The 16,219-nt window shown below is 47.8% G+C and overlaps 1 protein-coding gene across 1 annotated transcript in view; it reads right to left on the bottom strand.

The window, feature by feature from the left end:
- The window catches only part of KCTD1 (potassium channel tetramerization domain containing 1), a 99,528-nt gene extending 88,645 nt beyond the window's left edge, over window positions 1–10,883 (bottom strand). Inside the window, 1 exon segment of the mRNA NM_001244971.2 lies at window positions 9,055–10,883. Within this exon segment, the coding sequence (NP_001231900.2) occupies window positions 9,055–10,866 (1,812 nt within the window). The 5' untranslated portion in view covers window positions 10,867–10,883.
- Between the last annotated feature and the right edge of the window lie 5,336 nt (window positions 10,884–16,219).

The raw sequence follows: 16,219 nt of genomic DNA on the forward strand, positions 1-16,219 counted from the left end.
ACTCCTCCTCATAAGTTTTAAAAAATAAACTTGAGAAACATTCCTGGAGCTTTACCACACCCCCTCCCCCTTATAAAATAATCCTAAAAACAGTGAAATCCCCAGCACTAGGAATATCCTACCATAAGTCATAAAAATTCAACATGTGAATAAGCACCAGGTTAAGAAGAAAAGAAAGTTGAAGCTAGCATAATCAGTTTGCCAATATTCTTGTTACACACCAGTCTCTCTCTCTTTTTTTTTTTTTTTTTTTTTTTTACTGGAGGGAAAAACAGTTAGATATTTGTATAAGATGGGAAAGAAAATATCTAAAAATCTATTTATATATCATTTTGTCAGAAAGAATATCACAAAATAGAAGCCAACATCTAGATGAGTTGGCTTAATGAAATTAATAGAATTAGCAAAGTTATTAATAATTAATTTAATTAATAAAATTCTAAAACCCACGGTCTTATACTACTGGGACTACGGTAGTTGAATACTGTGATTATTTGAAGAGCAAACTAAATTAGAGGTAAGAGATCCCCATGTTGTCACAGCAATCATTTCTATTTTATAAGAGCACTCGCCCTGTCAAACTAAAAACAAGTCACAAAAGGTCATTAACTGGTCAGCAATGTTGTCTCAGAACACCAACTAGTTACCCTGATTCTGCAGCCTATTCAAAATGTATATTAATACACATCAACTTGAAGTAAAACTCCTATTGATTTCATATAGTCTCCAAGACAGAAGCCAAGAATCAGGAAATTATAATCCAATGATACATCAGGGAAATGCAAACACTGGAACGCAGGATTTAGCCAAATATAGGCCCTACTTCTAGAACGATGAAATCAAAAGTAAGCAAAGTTTTTGCCATAATGACTTTCATGATGTTCTGAAGAACCCCAGGATTATGACTGCTCCCCTAATCCCAAACCATTCCAAATAAAATTTACTCTTGTGAAAAGCCGTTAATGTCATTCTAAGCCAATTTTCATGAATCCCCTGGAGTTTGGGCAGCAATTATGCCCATCAGAGGGCTCCTCCCACTCCTCCAGCAATGGGAAGGGTCTGCAGAACAATCTTAGAAGATGGTGTGGAGATAAATCCCACTAGGGCCAGGGCATATGCAAATCTTAAAGAAAAATAGAGAGAAAACCTGGCTTTGGATTAAAGCTTCCATCTGGTTGGGCTGTCCCAGGTGGAAGGCCAGAGGCCTCCCCAGACCTCCCATCTCCTAGGAGACCAGAGGGGATGCTACTGGCCTGAGGTGATGGATGAAAGGAGCAGCATCAGAACAAGCTGTTTACTAACAAAAAACTTAAGGCCGAGATGGGACTTTATCAACAAGATCCTATCTCAAACGTTTCCTGCTAACATAAGAAAATGATAGAAAATGTTCATCCACTACTCATGTTTTAAGCACTTTTCTTTTCTTTTTAGGGCTGACCCCTGCCAGCCAGGGGTTGAATCTGAGCTGCAGCTGCCGGCCTATGCCACAGCCACAGCAATGCAGGATCTGAGTTGCACATTCGAGCTTGTGGCAACACCAGATCCTTAACCCACTGAGTGAGGCCAGGGATCAAACCCTCAACCTCTGAGATACTAGTTGGGTTCTTAACCCACTGAGCCACACACAACAGGAACTCCTTAAGCACTTTGAAACAGTAGTTCCTTTAGCACTGATGACCCTATGGGGGGAGTCTGACCACTGGACCCATCTGACCCAGAAGGAAACTGAAGCACAGGTTGGTTTTGGGCAGAGCGGAAATTCAGCCCAGGCAATCTGGCCCTGGAGTCTGCTCTGGACCTGCTCTCTGTGGTAGGGCTTCTCAAAAGAGGCTGATACTGTCCCCAGACATGGTTCAGGCTGGGACCAAACACAGGAACATGGGAGCATGTTATGTACTGGAAATACTCTGTGTTCTCACTTTTGTTTCCTCTTTATTTTTACAACAAATTCTCTCTTCTTTAAGTTGCTCTAGGAAGGCACCTAAGGCAGTGATATGAACCAAATGTAATACCATCATCTGTTTCCTGAATTCTTTTATTGGAACAGGTAAGAATTTTAGAAGCAACAGTGCCTGGCTTTAAAACCCCAGACTCTGGAATCAGACATTCCTGTTTTCAAATCCTGACATAGTCACTAACCAGTTGTTAGACCTTTGGCAAATTTAGTTGACATCGATTAACCTCAGATTCCTTCTTTGTCAAACGGAAACAATTGGGAGCTCCCTGGCGGCTCAGCAGGTTAAGGATCTGGTGTTTTCACTGCTGTGGCTCGGGTTGCTGCTGTCAAGTGGGTTTGATCCCTGGTCTGAGAATTTCTGCACACCTCAGGCACAGCCAAAAGAGAAAATGGAAATAATAACCATAACTCCTTGAAGGACTGTTAGGATTAAATGAGACCAAGTAGACTGATGCTCCCAAGTGATGGAGAGGCTGCTGGCTGAGGACCACTTTAAAGCCCTAGGTCCATTTCGGGTCACGATTACACTCCACTTCCTAACTAGAGAGTCAGTTTGAGGCTGGGAGAGTTGACATCAGACTCTGCAAGAGGGAACCACACTTGTCTCGGGACTGCAGCCCAGAGAAATGACAGCCTCGTGGCCCCACACTGCCTCCCTTCACTTCTGCCTGGATCTGGTCCAACTGTCCATTTACTGACCCAGAACAGCTGGGAAGCCAGGATGGTGAAATAGTTCACATGTGTAAGTTCCCTAAAAACTGCAAGGCAAAAACCACAGCAAGTATAGGTATCAGAACTAATCCACAAGAAACGTGGAGGAAAGAGCCCAAAGGGGACCCGGTGTTATAAATAAGCCTCTTTTGTCTTGTGTTGAGAGAGGATGAATGGGGGTTGAGTGTTGAGACCCTGGACTGAGCCAGGTGAGTTAACGTAGACTGAAGACATGCAGTAAAACTAGAAATTGGTAATTACACACTTCCAAACTAGTCTTGACATTCAATAACTGCATTACTCACAAAAGCAGCAGCATTTATCTCTGTCATGCTCCAGCATTCTTCTCCAAATTCCTCTCCTTTTTTCCCAGGAGCCTACAGCCTAATGCGCTCTTAAATCTGTCAGCCCTTTGCAGGTAGCACGTTTTTGCCTCCTTCATTACAGGCCGGATCAAAACGCCCATCTGCCAGGGTTCACTGCCAGGTGATCAGGGGAAAGCTGTAATTCAGGATGTGAAGGAGTCTAGATACTTCCAGGAAAAGAACTTATATTTCAAAGATGATTTTCAAATGTCTCTACTTGGGTAGAGATGGGGCAGGTGATGCAGGAAGAACTGAGCAGCACCCCCCCATCCAAGGTCTGCCCAGGTTTCCTCAGTCTCAGCAGGGGTCTATGAATGGACTTGACCTCGGGGACCTTCACCACCCTCCCCCTGCCCCTTCACACCTTTGAGACACCCCTGTACCCTCACATTAAAAACAACCAAAATCAGTGCCTGGAGAGCCAGCAGGAGCTGAACTGTTTCCAATTGCTAAATGTGAATCATGAATCTCAGAATGTAGTGGGTTTCCAGAAAAAGGAAGTTCCCACTGGGGTTTGCAAAGCAGCCCAAGAGCAAACTGCTGTGATGAAAACTCCAATTAAAGCGCAGACACTCTGGCCTCACTACTGTTTCCGACTTCCATTGTTTTGAAAATTTTGTGACCCAAGACTTGGACAAAATTTAGGATAGGATATGTATTTTTTTAAAAAAATCAGTTACTAAGGTAAATTTGCTGTCATATATAAATGTATCTATTTTCAGCGGGGGGAGAAGGCTCTGTCAGATTGTTAAAGCATAAGCTGAAAGGGAAAAAGTCTGACTGTAAAGAGTGTTGAACAGAAAGACACGGAGAATTACTAAAAACCGAAAACACGCCTAACTAGGTTGGGCTTCCTGTGGTCCAAGGATGCGCACTGAGGTCCGCTGTCTAGTTCATTGCCATGGGTGCCAGGTAGTACCACCTCACTGGCAGGTCAGGTCTCATCCCACAGCCCTTCCTCCAGCGAGATATCGCAAGCAGCTTAAACGTTGCTAGACCACACAGAACCTCAGTTTCTGTTGTAAAGGCTTGATGCCATTCAGAGACCATCCTTTCTCAAAGGAGAAGAGCAGGCAAAGTGAAACTTTCACAAATCTGGAAACCCAAAGGGCCTAACACTTTACAAGTCCGTCTGTGCCTCCTGTGATGTTTGTGCGGCGGAGCAAAGAGAACCACTAAGCGTGGAAGCCCATGGTCTTGATGGTTCCCTGCAAACCCCAGCTGAGGGCAAAACCCTGCTTCTTTGGGTGGCACTAAGCAGGTAGCAAGAGGCTCAAGTAACAGTGGTCGAGTTGAGTTCAGCATCTTTAGAATACCACTAGTGTTGCACAAAAACGTTTATCTGCACAATGTTTCAAATTCTAAAGCTATGTCTGCTTTCATTTTTGTTTATCAAAGTCACTCAATCTCCCTTCTTGGACCAATGAATTCCCACTACGCTACCCCCTATCTAAATTCTCCAAAAAAGTCTTTCAAAAGGCATCCTGATATCAATCCAGAGAAGTAAAACAGGTCCTAGAAATAAAAGTTCTACATTACTAGCCTACGTGTTTTGTCCGAAGATTTTCAACAGCGGTAACCACAAAGCAACCCCTATATTGAGTTTGCTTGTGAAATGGTTGTTAAGGTACCAAAAAATAAACTTGAAACTGACCTTTTTATTAAATCTCTGAAGTGGAGCTTTGACTGGCCTAGATCAAGGTGAAAACATACAACTAACAGTCCTATTAGAAGAAGGGGCTCTTTTTGCTTGAAATCTATCTGTAATGATGAGAGGATGGCCTTTTAGGTGACGAGTGTTAGGGGAGCCAGATTTTAAATCAGGGTGACCCAGAGATTTACATTTTAGATGAATGGCATCCACTTTCTCCTTTGGCGGCAAATACTTCTTTTTCTATCTTCTGGATCAGATCTGATAGATAGTAAACGGACATATATGTGGGTGTGTATCAATTTAAAATTAATACACCTGAGTACTCATTGCAATAGTAATATGCAAGAGTAAAACTACAGATTTCTTTGCCAAATGACAGATGCAAAACATTGAATGCATCTCCTTTTAACTTTCTTTATTTTAACCTCATTTTAATATTTAATAAGGCCAAAATCTTGCCAAGGAGACTACTTGCCAAGTGAAAAATGGATTAATTTATAGAGGTTCCTGGTACAGAAGCCAAAATAGTAGGTGCTCAGTAATTGTTTCCTGAATGAATGAAAAAAGTTCCATACTTATGTTAATGCCATTTCGGTTTTTTTTTTTTTTTTTTTTTTCCTTCTTCTTCTTCAGGCATTTGAACTTTCCATAAAGGAGAGCAAACATTACTGCAGCAAAAAAAAAAAAAAAAAAAAAAAAAAATGAATGTAGCCACAAAGTCCTGTTGAAAGTCAGGAAAATATCCATTTTAAACAAGGTGGCTAATCCTAATCATTCCAGATAACCTACAACTGCCATAGCTGTTAAACACACTCTCCTGTCATGTTTACAGAGGTTGATTCCCTCTTTAAGGGGGAAAAAAAGAGTAACCCTCCCACCTAGTCTCCAAATGCAAAATAAGACTTTGGCGATTATTTCAGTAATACGTAAAATGCATGTTTTTTCTAGTAAGCAGATAGAACGAATATTCCCTCTTCCTTCCCGCATGACAGCACCTGAATGAAGACTGGTTTTCCAGTGCTATCAGCATCCCGCTTCTTCAAAGGCAAGGTCATGAACCACTGGGTGCGCCCCACGGGGAAGCTGCTCTAATTTTCAGCCTAAAGACTCTAAGGACTGACTCTGGCCCCTGGTAGAGTCGACAGAACAGAAACACTGGACATGCACCATCAACCCCAGAATCTTTCCACAAATAGATTTCCCACTTACAGAATTCCTTAAAAGTATTTCTGGAAATAATCTGGGTCAGGGTCACATCAATGCAACTGAAGATACCCTTGTTACAAGCTTACCGATGCTGGTCGGTGTATTTCAGGGAGCTAATTTTCACATTCTTGTTTGGGCAGCAGAGAACGGTGCAGTCTATAAAAACTTTAGCAATAAAACTATGATATATTGAGAATCTAAACTCCCACTAGCATTCTTTTTTCTGCAAATGATAAAGACTAAACTTACAAATCTCTATTATTTCATCTAGGCTGAAGTACTGTGGTCGGAGGTAAGAACATGCTGCGTTTTCTTGCAGAGAGAAGGGTACTAAAGAGCTAGGACAGGGGACATGCTAAACGTTTAAATATGCAGCAAGTAATCTCCAGCTGGGAGCAAAGGAGTTCCACCAGTAATTGGATGGTCTTAGATCCCAACAGCCTTGTGTTGGGGGGGGAGCGGGGGAGGAACTGAAACTACCCCTTACCTAGAACATGGACATTCAAGAGAATTCCAGAGTGAACCAGTTAAGGTAACCATCACAGCCATCAATAGCCCCAGCCACCCACCTCCGCTCAAAACAAACAAACAAACAAACAAACAAACAAAAAACAAACCACAACTAAAGCCAGGCACTTTACATGAGTGAAAAATCATAAATTCCCAAATCTCTGTTAATCCTTGAGTGCATTCATTCTTCAACCAGGGCCATAAGTGATACACTTCTTAACACCCTCCAAAAGTAAAAAGAGTTATTGTATTCATAGTAATGAGCGCTTCATTTTTTTGAGAAATTCACAATGTTAAAAAAAAAAAAAAAAAAAGAAAGAAACATCAGGGTGTGGCTGTGTCATCAAATGGTCCTTTGTGCAATTCACTGTGACTCCACTTGATCAGGTCTAGTCAGTATAAAGGTTAGATAGCCTATGTTTATAATTAAGTAATAATGACTGAAGCTGGAGGTACACAGGGCATTTCCTGGGAATTAATGACCAGCCAGAAGAGTTGTCCGGCCTAGGGCAATGCCTCTGGACAGTAACCCCAGCCAGTTATTAATCCCCAGGAAATGCCCGGAACTTCAGTGGTGTTTTTAATAAATACATGAGGAAAACATGAAATATCAGCTTTGTATTTAAACTAAACATCTGTTTCATACTTAGAATGCTCAGACTTCATAGAGTTCTGTAGGAGTTACTACGAGTCCCCTTAACCTTCTCAATGCTGACAAAAAAAAAATTTTTTTTTTTACCCTAACATTAGTGAAAGCAAAGAGAACAACTTCTTGTAGTATTTTAACTGCAAAGGGACTTAGTTAAGATACTGAGAGGTATAATGATAACATGACCATCAGATGGACACTCAAGTCTATGTTTAACTTGGGAGTCAACCTGACGATACCTCAAGAATAAAAGCATCAGTGCTCAGGTTTATAGAAATGATTTATCTCAGTTAAAATAAAAGACTGTGACAGAGTGATTGCAACCCTTAGAACCAAACCAAACCAACTAAACAAACCCACCTGACCTTTTGTGGATCTTAAGTCATGATTCTATATGCCACTGGTGTTAAGAAACCAGATGCCAGGGGACAACTCATTTCATTATTATTCCAGGCAGGTACATAATAAACTCTCTTAGGCTTTTACCTCTCAATTAATCAGGTACCTCTTGAAATGAGGACATTTAAAGGGTTTTCACTTTATCAAAAGAGAGTGAACACATTTCTGCTTTCAAAGAAAAAGCAAACTCCAATTCTCCTCTCCATCTTTCAAACTCCCTAAAACAACCTCTTGGTCTGTCAGAAAAGACTGTGCACACTGCAAGTACAAAAGACACATAGCCTCCGGGTCTTGTGTATTTTAAAGAACTTTGGTGTTTATAGTACCATTCACAATCCCTTTCTCAGTTGGCCTTGAGGCTTGCTGATTAGCTGGTAAGCATATGAAAGGGTCAGTGTGTCCAGAACTGGAATTTCCACTTTGAAAAAAGCACAGAGGTACCTGACATCTGTTCCTTGAAAAGCCTGCACTACACCTCCAAACTTAGTGCTGAAATTCCTCCTCTTGCTTGATGGCAGGGAGGGCAAAGCTATAAAACCCCTAGTGGCTACCCCTGCCTGAAGAATAGCATAGTCTCTAGAGGGTTTCTGGCTCCTAAAGCAGAGTATCCAAAAGATGAATCCAATTTAATAATATATTCCACTAGGAAAAATACTACGACAAGAAGCATCCAACTGAAGCCCCAGTCCTGACCTAGAATTTGGCAGTGCTTAGAATTAAATAATTTTAGTGTTAAAACAGTTCCCTTATCTTTGATGATGCTGAGATCCAGAGAGGTGAATGGATTTGCCAGAGGTGGCTCAGCCTCTGGGCTAGCGCTCCTACTTTGGTGTTCTTTCCACTCTACTGTGCTGTTTATCTCAACTGTCTAATTTCCCACCACTTATCTGCCCCCTAGACAGTGAGCACCAGGGCATCAAGAAAGACAGCAACATTTGAGTGCCCACAGATCTGAGCACCATGGGGATGGCCTGGCTGGTGCAGATACTACCTTTCCATCTGATGATAATTTGGTTACCAAGTGACATTAGTTCATGAAAACTACACCCCAAAGGTTGCTTCACATACAAGTACACCTTACAGAATAAACTGACACTCAACTGCCAGTCTCTCCAGAACCCGCCCCCTTATATGAAGCGGCAGTGGCACTTTTTCTTTGTAATAAGTGAGAACCTTTTTTCTAACTTCGTAAGCTAGGATGAATACGTGATAGAGTATTTTAGCGGTTACTTTATTCAAATTTATTTCAGGAGCTGCTTAATTTATATGCACTGTATTCCTGCACTCTTTGGTTTATAAACAGGCACTCAACCGGGAGAAGCTGCGACGGTTGGGATGACCCTAAGTTCTGTGAACTTTGAAGTTTTCAGCGTTACTGAGCCGCAGTGAAGATTAGATAGCTTGCCCTCTCCCAGCCTTTAAGGTTAGCTGTAAACTTTCCTGAAAAGCATCAAGAGAGTTAAGCTTCTAAGGGCGAAATCAAATCCGATTCAGTATATTTGCTACTTTGAAAAACTTCCCCCAGCCCAGACCTGCGTTAGCACGAGTTAGTCTCAAAATGGTACCAGAGAAACATTTCATGCATAGAGTTTGGTTTGGTTACCTGGGTGGGGGAAACAATAGCAGGTGAAACTATTGTGGGAGAATTGGTGCTTCTGTGCCCATTGGCTTCTGGAAGAAGAGGCAGGGGGTCGTGTTTCACGGAAACCACCACCACCGCATCCACAGGCTCCGAGGGGCGGATACAAAGTCTTTTGGGGGAAGAGGGGCCGCAGATTTCCCCAGACCCAAACACGGACTCGTACAGAGCGCGCTTGGGCGCAGCCTCCGATTTCACGTCGGACCCAACCTGGCTGTCTCTGGGGAGGATATAGGTGTTCCCCAGCGAGGGCGGCTGGGGGCGGTGGTGGTGGGAGGAATGAGTGGGGGGATGGTGGGAGTGGTGGCGAGCCGCCCCGTTCAGAGCCTCGGAGTAGCAGCCCTGCGGGGCGGGCGAGCCCAGTTTGGTACCGATGCCCGCGATGCTGTTGAGCGTGGCGATGGACACTGCGCCGATGCAGTGGTTGGTGTAGGTCTTGGAGAGTTTGGCTGCCTTGGAGAGCATCTGCATCCTGGTGCCCAGCAAGTTCTTGCCAATGGCTTTGTTCTCGTACCAGGTCACATCGCCCTCGCTGCAGTGGTCCCGGGGCCGCTGGAAGAACGCCTTGCAGAGGGGGTTGCGCTTCGACAGGTACTTGACGAAGCTGGCGTAAGGGCAGAACTCGGTTCCTGTCTCGTACATGCGGGGCAAGTTCTCCTCGTCGCTGCTCTCGGCGCGCTTCTTGCTCCAAGACGATGAGCGCGATTTGTGGTAGGGCCCGAGGGACTTAAAGTAGACGAACTTGCGGCCGTCCTCGTCCATGGCCAGCCCAAAGGAGTCCTCCTCGAGCTCGCGCTGGTTCTCGCGGCCGCGCGTACAGAAGTACATGCACGTCTCGAACCAGACCTTGTTGAGCAGCCCGAAGGGCGTGTTGGTGCTGAAGACGCTGGAGGTGTAGAGCTTGCGCAGGTCGGCGCGCGTGATGGCTTGCTTCTGCACCACTGGCCCGGCGCCCTGCTCCTCGAGCTTGCGGATGACCGCGGCCAGCGTCAGGTTGGCGCTGCGCAGCTCGGGGTCCTTGGTGAGGTCGAGCGTGCGACAGTACGGGGGCTCGTTGAGGTAGCGGTTGAGGGAGCTGCGGATGCTGATGAGCGACGATTTGCTGTAGAGCTGGCCGCTCTTGGAGCGGGCCTCGGCGTAGAACGAGCGCAGCACGCGGCACAGCGCCCCCTTGTCCATGGTCTCGAAGTCCGGGCTCTGCGCCTTCTCGCTCAGGTACTCCCGGAAGATGCGCACGGCGTAGCGGGTGGCCAGCCGGGTGTTCTCGCTCAGCCGGGCCCGCTCGGGGCGCTGCAGCACGTCGGGGTCCAGCTCGGCGCCGTCCCCGGGCGGCCCACCGCGGGCCCGGGGCGCCAGCAGTCGCGGCGGCGCCTCGGGCTCCAGCGCAGCGCTCTGGTCCATATTGATCATATGGACCGGCTCAGGCTCCAGCTCCTCCCCGGCCGAGTCCTCGGGCTCCAGGGGCTCGTCCCAGTCCAGCCCCATCTCTTCCTCCTCCTCTTCCTCCTCCTCCTCCTCCAGACCCCCACCTCCGTCCTCCTCCTCCTCCTCCTCGTCCCCCGTTATCTGCACCTCCTGGATCTCGTCCTCCTCTTCCTCTTCCTCCTCCTCCTCTCCCGCGCTGCAGTAGTGCGGGCGGCCGTGGCGGCGGCCGCGGCCCCCTGCACCGCGCTCGCCCTCGCCCCGCTCCCCATTGTTCTCGGCGGCGGCGGCGGCGGCGCTGGCGCTGCCGCCCGCGCTGGTGTTACAGTCCCCGCTGCCAGGCATTCTCGCCATATTGCCGTCTCTCTGCCAGTCCTCGGGCAGGGCGCATGCGCTATATTGGACCGCAGCGCTGAGAGCTTTTGTGTTTAATGACCTTCAGCTACCGGGAGGCAAAGCCGGGCTCTTAAAGGAGCCGCGCTCCAATTGTCAGTTGGGAGCGCTGCTCCGGAGGGGCAGCGGCGCGCAGGGGATGGAGGGGTAGGAAGGCGGGGGCAAGTTAGACAGGGAAAGAGTATGGACCGAGGCTGGCTGGACCCTCTTCCTCTCCCACCCCTCTCCCCACTCCGAAGAAAACTTTGAAGGGAAGAAAAAAAAAAAAAAGTAAGGGGAGGGAGAGCTGTCGGGGGGTGGCGGGGTGAAACACTCCCAACTTACCCTCTGGCGGAGAGGCGCGCGGGCCTGGGCGGGAGAGAGGGAGGGCCGGCGGGAGGGAGGGGCGGTCTAGCTTCTCTAAGTAATGCCCGAGGAGCAGTGCCCCTTCCACCGCCCCCTCATTGCCCCCCGGAGCCGGGGGTTCGGGGAGGCGGCTGCGCCGGGCTGGCTGCGTGATGCTGCTTGGAGAAGTCCGTGTCTGGGGCCGCCCGGAGCCGAGCGGAGCTGGCAGGTTAATGAGCAGGGTGGAGGAGGCACGGCGAGGCCCCGCACCCTCTCTGCGCCCGCGGCCAGGGCGCAGCGGGTGAGGCTTGGGAGCCGGATGGGTCTGGCGGTGGCGGCGGCTCCCCCACCTACTTGCTGGGGGCGAGGCGCGGGGGCCTGGGGCCAGCCACAAGACTCCCAGCTCCCTTTCCGACTCTTGCAAAGGAGCGAAACACGCCCCACGTCAGCCTCATCCCTTTCTACTTTTCCAACAGCCACTTTTAAGCTGTCATTAAAGACCTGGGGCGCTCCCCGTAGGTCTAGGGCAAGTCCGCGCCGGTCCAGCCAGCCTGGGGAAGGAGCGGGGAAGAAAAACTGGGAGGGGTAAGTGGGAGGGGAGACGCGGGGAGCCTGGCTCCCTGGACCCCAGGGACCCTTCCCCACCCGCCCGGGCCACCGCCCCCCTGCCTGGGAGCAAATTGACACAAGTCCCTCTGGCTAGGCGCTCCACCTGGTTGGAGCTAGAGCAATGCCGGTCTCTAAGACCCGTCGGGCGGGCGGCGGAAAAAGTGAACTTGGGTCTCGGCCGCCCCCGCCGCCGCTGCCACAATCCCAGCAATTCGGATCCCGAGCGCTCTCCCGTTCCAAGTTTGCCAACCGCCATTCGTTCGCCCTCAGGGCTGCGCTGCCTTCGGCGCGCGGGGGCGGGCACCTCCGAAACTGGAAAGGCGGCCAAAGAGCTCGCTGGGTCCCGCTTTCCCATCCGAGACACTGTCCCGTTTCCAGCCAAACTCCCGCCCCCGGCGCGCCCAAGCACCGGGCACGTCCTCGTCACCGCCTCCAGATCTCCCGGCCCAGGGGCAGGGCCCGCAGAGCCTCTGGAGAACTCGGCTGGTTTCGCACTGCATTTTAACTTTCTCCTTCTCCGGCAGCCCGAGGGTCCCCCTGTCGCGCCAGTCAACTCCGAGTCCCAGGGGCGAGGGGAACCGACGGGGTCAGGTCACAGCTGCGCTCCCCCTGCTTGGGCCCCCCTGCCTGTAAAACAGCCTCGCCATCTCCTCGAATGCGTCCTGGGATATGCCTCCAAGTCCGAATTCTCAGCAGTTCTGCTGTGAGAGCCCGATCAATTGCCCGTCCGGCCCCCGCCCCCACCCCGGGCCTTCTGTCTTACTTTCAGAGCAGTTTGTAATTTTGCGCATCAAAAGTAACCCATGCGTCAATATGTAATTTAAAGAAAAAGGAAGAAAGGGAGGGAAGGAGGAAGGAAGAAAGGAAGGAAGAAAGGAAGGAAGAAACGGGAAGGAAGACTAGGTCTCTGGGCCTCGTGGGCGTCTAAGTGGGAGGTGACAGAGTCTCCTCCTGCGATCAGTTCTCGCCCTGAGATTGCCTCCTCCGCCCCGGACGCCGCCGAGCTTTGGGGAAACCGCACCAGGTGTGAACAAGTTAGAGCAAGTTCCAGCCTAGCTGGCCCCCTCCTGCTCCTTGGGGAAACACACACACGCGCGCGCGCGCGCGCTTTCATCCGCCCAGTTCTCCGCAGGGGGAATCCAGGGGTGGCACTTCTCGGGAATCGAACCCGAGATACATCCGGCTTTGTTCAAAATGCACTCCCCCCCACCCCCCCAGAAATGTGCAGGAAGGAGCCCAGTGCACTAGGCAGCTGTTAGTAGTAGACGCGGATCCGCGCACGGGAGTTGGAGCACAGCAACCTCACTGGCTATGTCCGGAGCTGGCGCACCGCAGTCTCACGGGCCCTTTGTCCCAGGATGCTTTCAGGTTTTCGGGCTGCCAGGACGCTCCCGCGGGGAATTTCAGCGGTGCTGAGAATCCCGGCTAGTTACCTATAAGGGGCTGCTCCCCAGCGGCCCTCACCGCGAACGCAGTGAGCCTACGGGCCGCGTTGGCTCGGGGCTGCGCTCCCGGCTTGGCCTGGGGACTTGGACCTACGTTCCAGTCCTGGAGCAGAGGAGATCCCCAGGTCTCCCCACTTCTGCGAGCAGCGAGGGTCCCCCGCTCCCTCCTCCCCTGCTGGGCGAGCTGCTTTGAATTGCTCGCAATTTGCCGAAGGCGGTGTGCTGGGTTGGACGCTCCGGGAAACAAAGCAACCAAAAACAGCTCCCAGTTGACGTCAACCTATTTCCAGAAAAGAAAATAGTTTTGTACTCCTAGAACAAAATCCCCCCCAGGGCAGGTCTCTACTGGCAAAAGCCTGGGGGCGGGGATGGAGAACAGCAGAACCAAAAAAACCCACACGCAAATAACTTTTTAACGGACTTGGAAAAACAGCAGCTTCAGATGCTGCCTGGGTATTTTGCAAACAACGGGCAGGACCCCCGCTAATATTAGATATGAAGAAAACGCACCTTGGAAAAGTACCCCTTGGCCTGATTATCTGGCGATTTTGAGTCTGCTTCGTGGCACCAGCTCCTGAAACGTTACCAAAATTCTTTGCCCATAATACCTCATCAAATATTGGGAAAAAACCTCTTCAGGTTGGTGCCTACAGTATTTACCGGAAGAAAACCCAGAAAAATCAAGCAGTTATAAACCTGTTTCCTCTCAAGCCCCCACCCACCAATACCCCCCCCCCATGTTGCTTATTTTTTAAAACCCAATAACACGGAATTACAGCTGAGTTCATAAAGGAGTTCAAGCCCAGCTTTAATAAATGATCCCTTAAAAACATCCTGTGGTTCCACACACTCAATTCAAAATAGGGAGAATCAAAAAAGCTCTTCTTATTTTGATGAAAGAGGCAATATTGGTTATCTTCTGCCTATCAGCCCAGCCCCCCATTCCTCCACTCTCATTTTTCCCTGTCATGAAGTCCATGTAGCTCACCACTTCAAACTGAGAGCTGCTCTTCACTCCATAGTAAGGAAGGTTTCTTCTTGTGCAGAATAGCTTCTACTCATATAAAGCACATAGCTTCCTTATCTAAACATGATTCCGGTACTGTATGGAACATTTTTATTGCAATTAGCTAACTGTCAGAACTCTTCATTATAAACTACCCTAAGAGGTTTACAACTTCACCAAGATGCTCCACATTTTTTTTTATCTCTGTCATTATCATTATAAAGTGCTGTCTATATATCTGTGCTTCTCCATTTCTCAGATTACTTGAAAGTAGTGACGGGGTTACCTTGAAAGGAAAAACTCCAAATGTTTCCCTCTCATTTTATAACGCACCTTCTTACTTCCATTCAGTTCACTATGAAAGGTTATGCCCTAAGGAACACATTCAGCTCTTTCTCCTTTTTGATTGCAGTCTTCTGACTTCATCTATTTTATAACTGATGTAGTTACTTTCTGTTTCCCCTCCTAAACCAATATACCTCTGTAGTAGGCTGGTGCCCTCCAGTTGTTTACTTTCTTTTTTTTGGGGGGGGGCGGGCTTTTGTCTTTTTAGGGCCGCTCCTTCAGGCACATGGAGGTTCCCAGGCTAGGGGTCTAATCGGAGCTGTAGCTGCCGGCCTGTGCCACAGCCACAGCAACGCTGGATCTGAGCTGTGCCTTCGACCTACAGCACAGCTCACGGCAACACCAGATCCTTAACCCACTGAGCAAGGCCAGGGATTGAACCCGAAACCTCAAGGTTCCTAGTCAGATTCGTTTCTTCTGTGCCAGGACGGGAACTCCTCCAGTTGTGTACTTTGAAATGAATGAACAGGATCTGTGTTTAGTTAACTCCTATATTTAGGAAGACATATTTTTGGGGGAAATCTGAAGTGTCACGGATCTGAATTTCTATATTAAAAATAAGGGCAAAAAAAGTAACTACAAGGCATCATTACTGTTTGTAGTAATGTTTGCAAGTTAAAATGATTATAATGACTGCTTTGGTTTAATACTTCTCTGCCATTAATTCCCTCTCTAGTGGAACACATTAGAGGAAGTTATTGCAGAAGTGAGGGACTGGGGAATGGGGCGATCTTTGTATTCAGAGAGGTAAGTTGGGGAGGATTTAAATGGATATATTCAAGAAATGTTGTGGCCTCAGGGGCAGAGGCCAGAAAAAGAATTTAGTTCATCACCTAAATCACTTTTTAGTTCATCACTATTTTTAGTTCATCACTTTTAAGTCATGCTTTCTTGATTTGGTTACTAAAAGATTCATAAAGTACTTTGCAGATTAAATATGAGTTCACATTGAAGCTATTTTGACATATCTTTGTAGAGTTTTACTACTAAATTCTGTTGAATTTAATTGAAGATCATCTTGAATAATTTTTTTCTTAAACTCAGATGAAGTAGAACCCATGTAATCCAAACTATGAGGTGGAAGAAAAGAAAACTCCATAAAAGCAGAAACTGAGTCTTACTTATTACCGCATCTCTGGCTCATTTCCAATATAGTTCCTTCACATATTTTAGCAGAGTGTTTGGTACAGAGTAGACACTCAATAAACATACAAATACTTATGTGTGGGGAGAGAGATAATCGCCACAGAAGATTACAGAGCAGAGCAGTTAAAAATTGCATCTTTGGGCTTGAATCCTTACCAGTCGCCCTCATTATTTTGTTATCTGGATGATAATACGAGTCCCTGCCTCACAGAATTGTGAGAATTAAATGGGTTTGTATGAGTAAAGAATGGAACACAGCATCTGGAACATCAGTAAACATTCAACTATTAATTCTTAGGTATTAAGACTCTAGTATTTTCCAGGTTTGATTATAAGCAAGAAAATGAAGGCCAGAAAGGCTCACAAGGTTTTAGCCACTTGCCCAACGTCTGCCAGGCCTCCATAGGGCACAAAAGTTTTGCTCCATAGCCCAAGCATA

The sequence above is a fragment of the Sus scrofa genome, chromosome 6 (assembly GCF_054392235.1).
Source record: "Sus scrofa isolate SSC_HxYL_T2T_F1_AM1 chromosome 6, Sscrofa_HxYL_maternal_Yorkshire_Landrace_v2.0, whole genome shotgun sequence".
NCBI lineage: Eukaryota > Metazoa > Chordata > Mammalia > Artiodactyla > Suidae > Sus > Sus scrofa.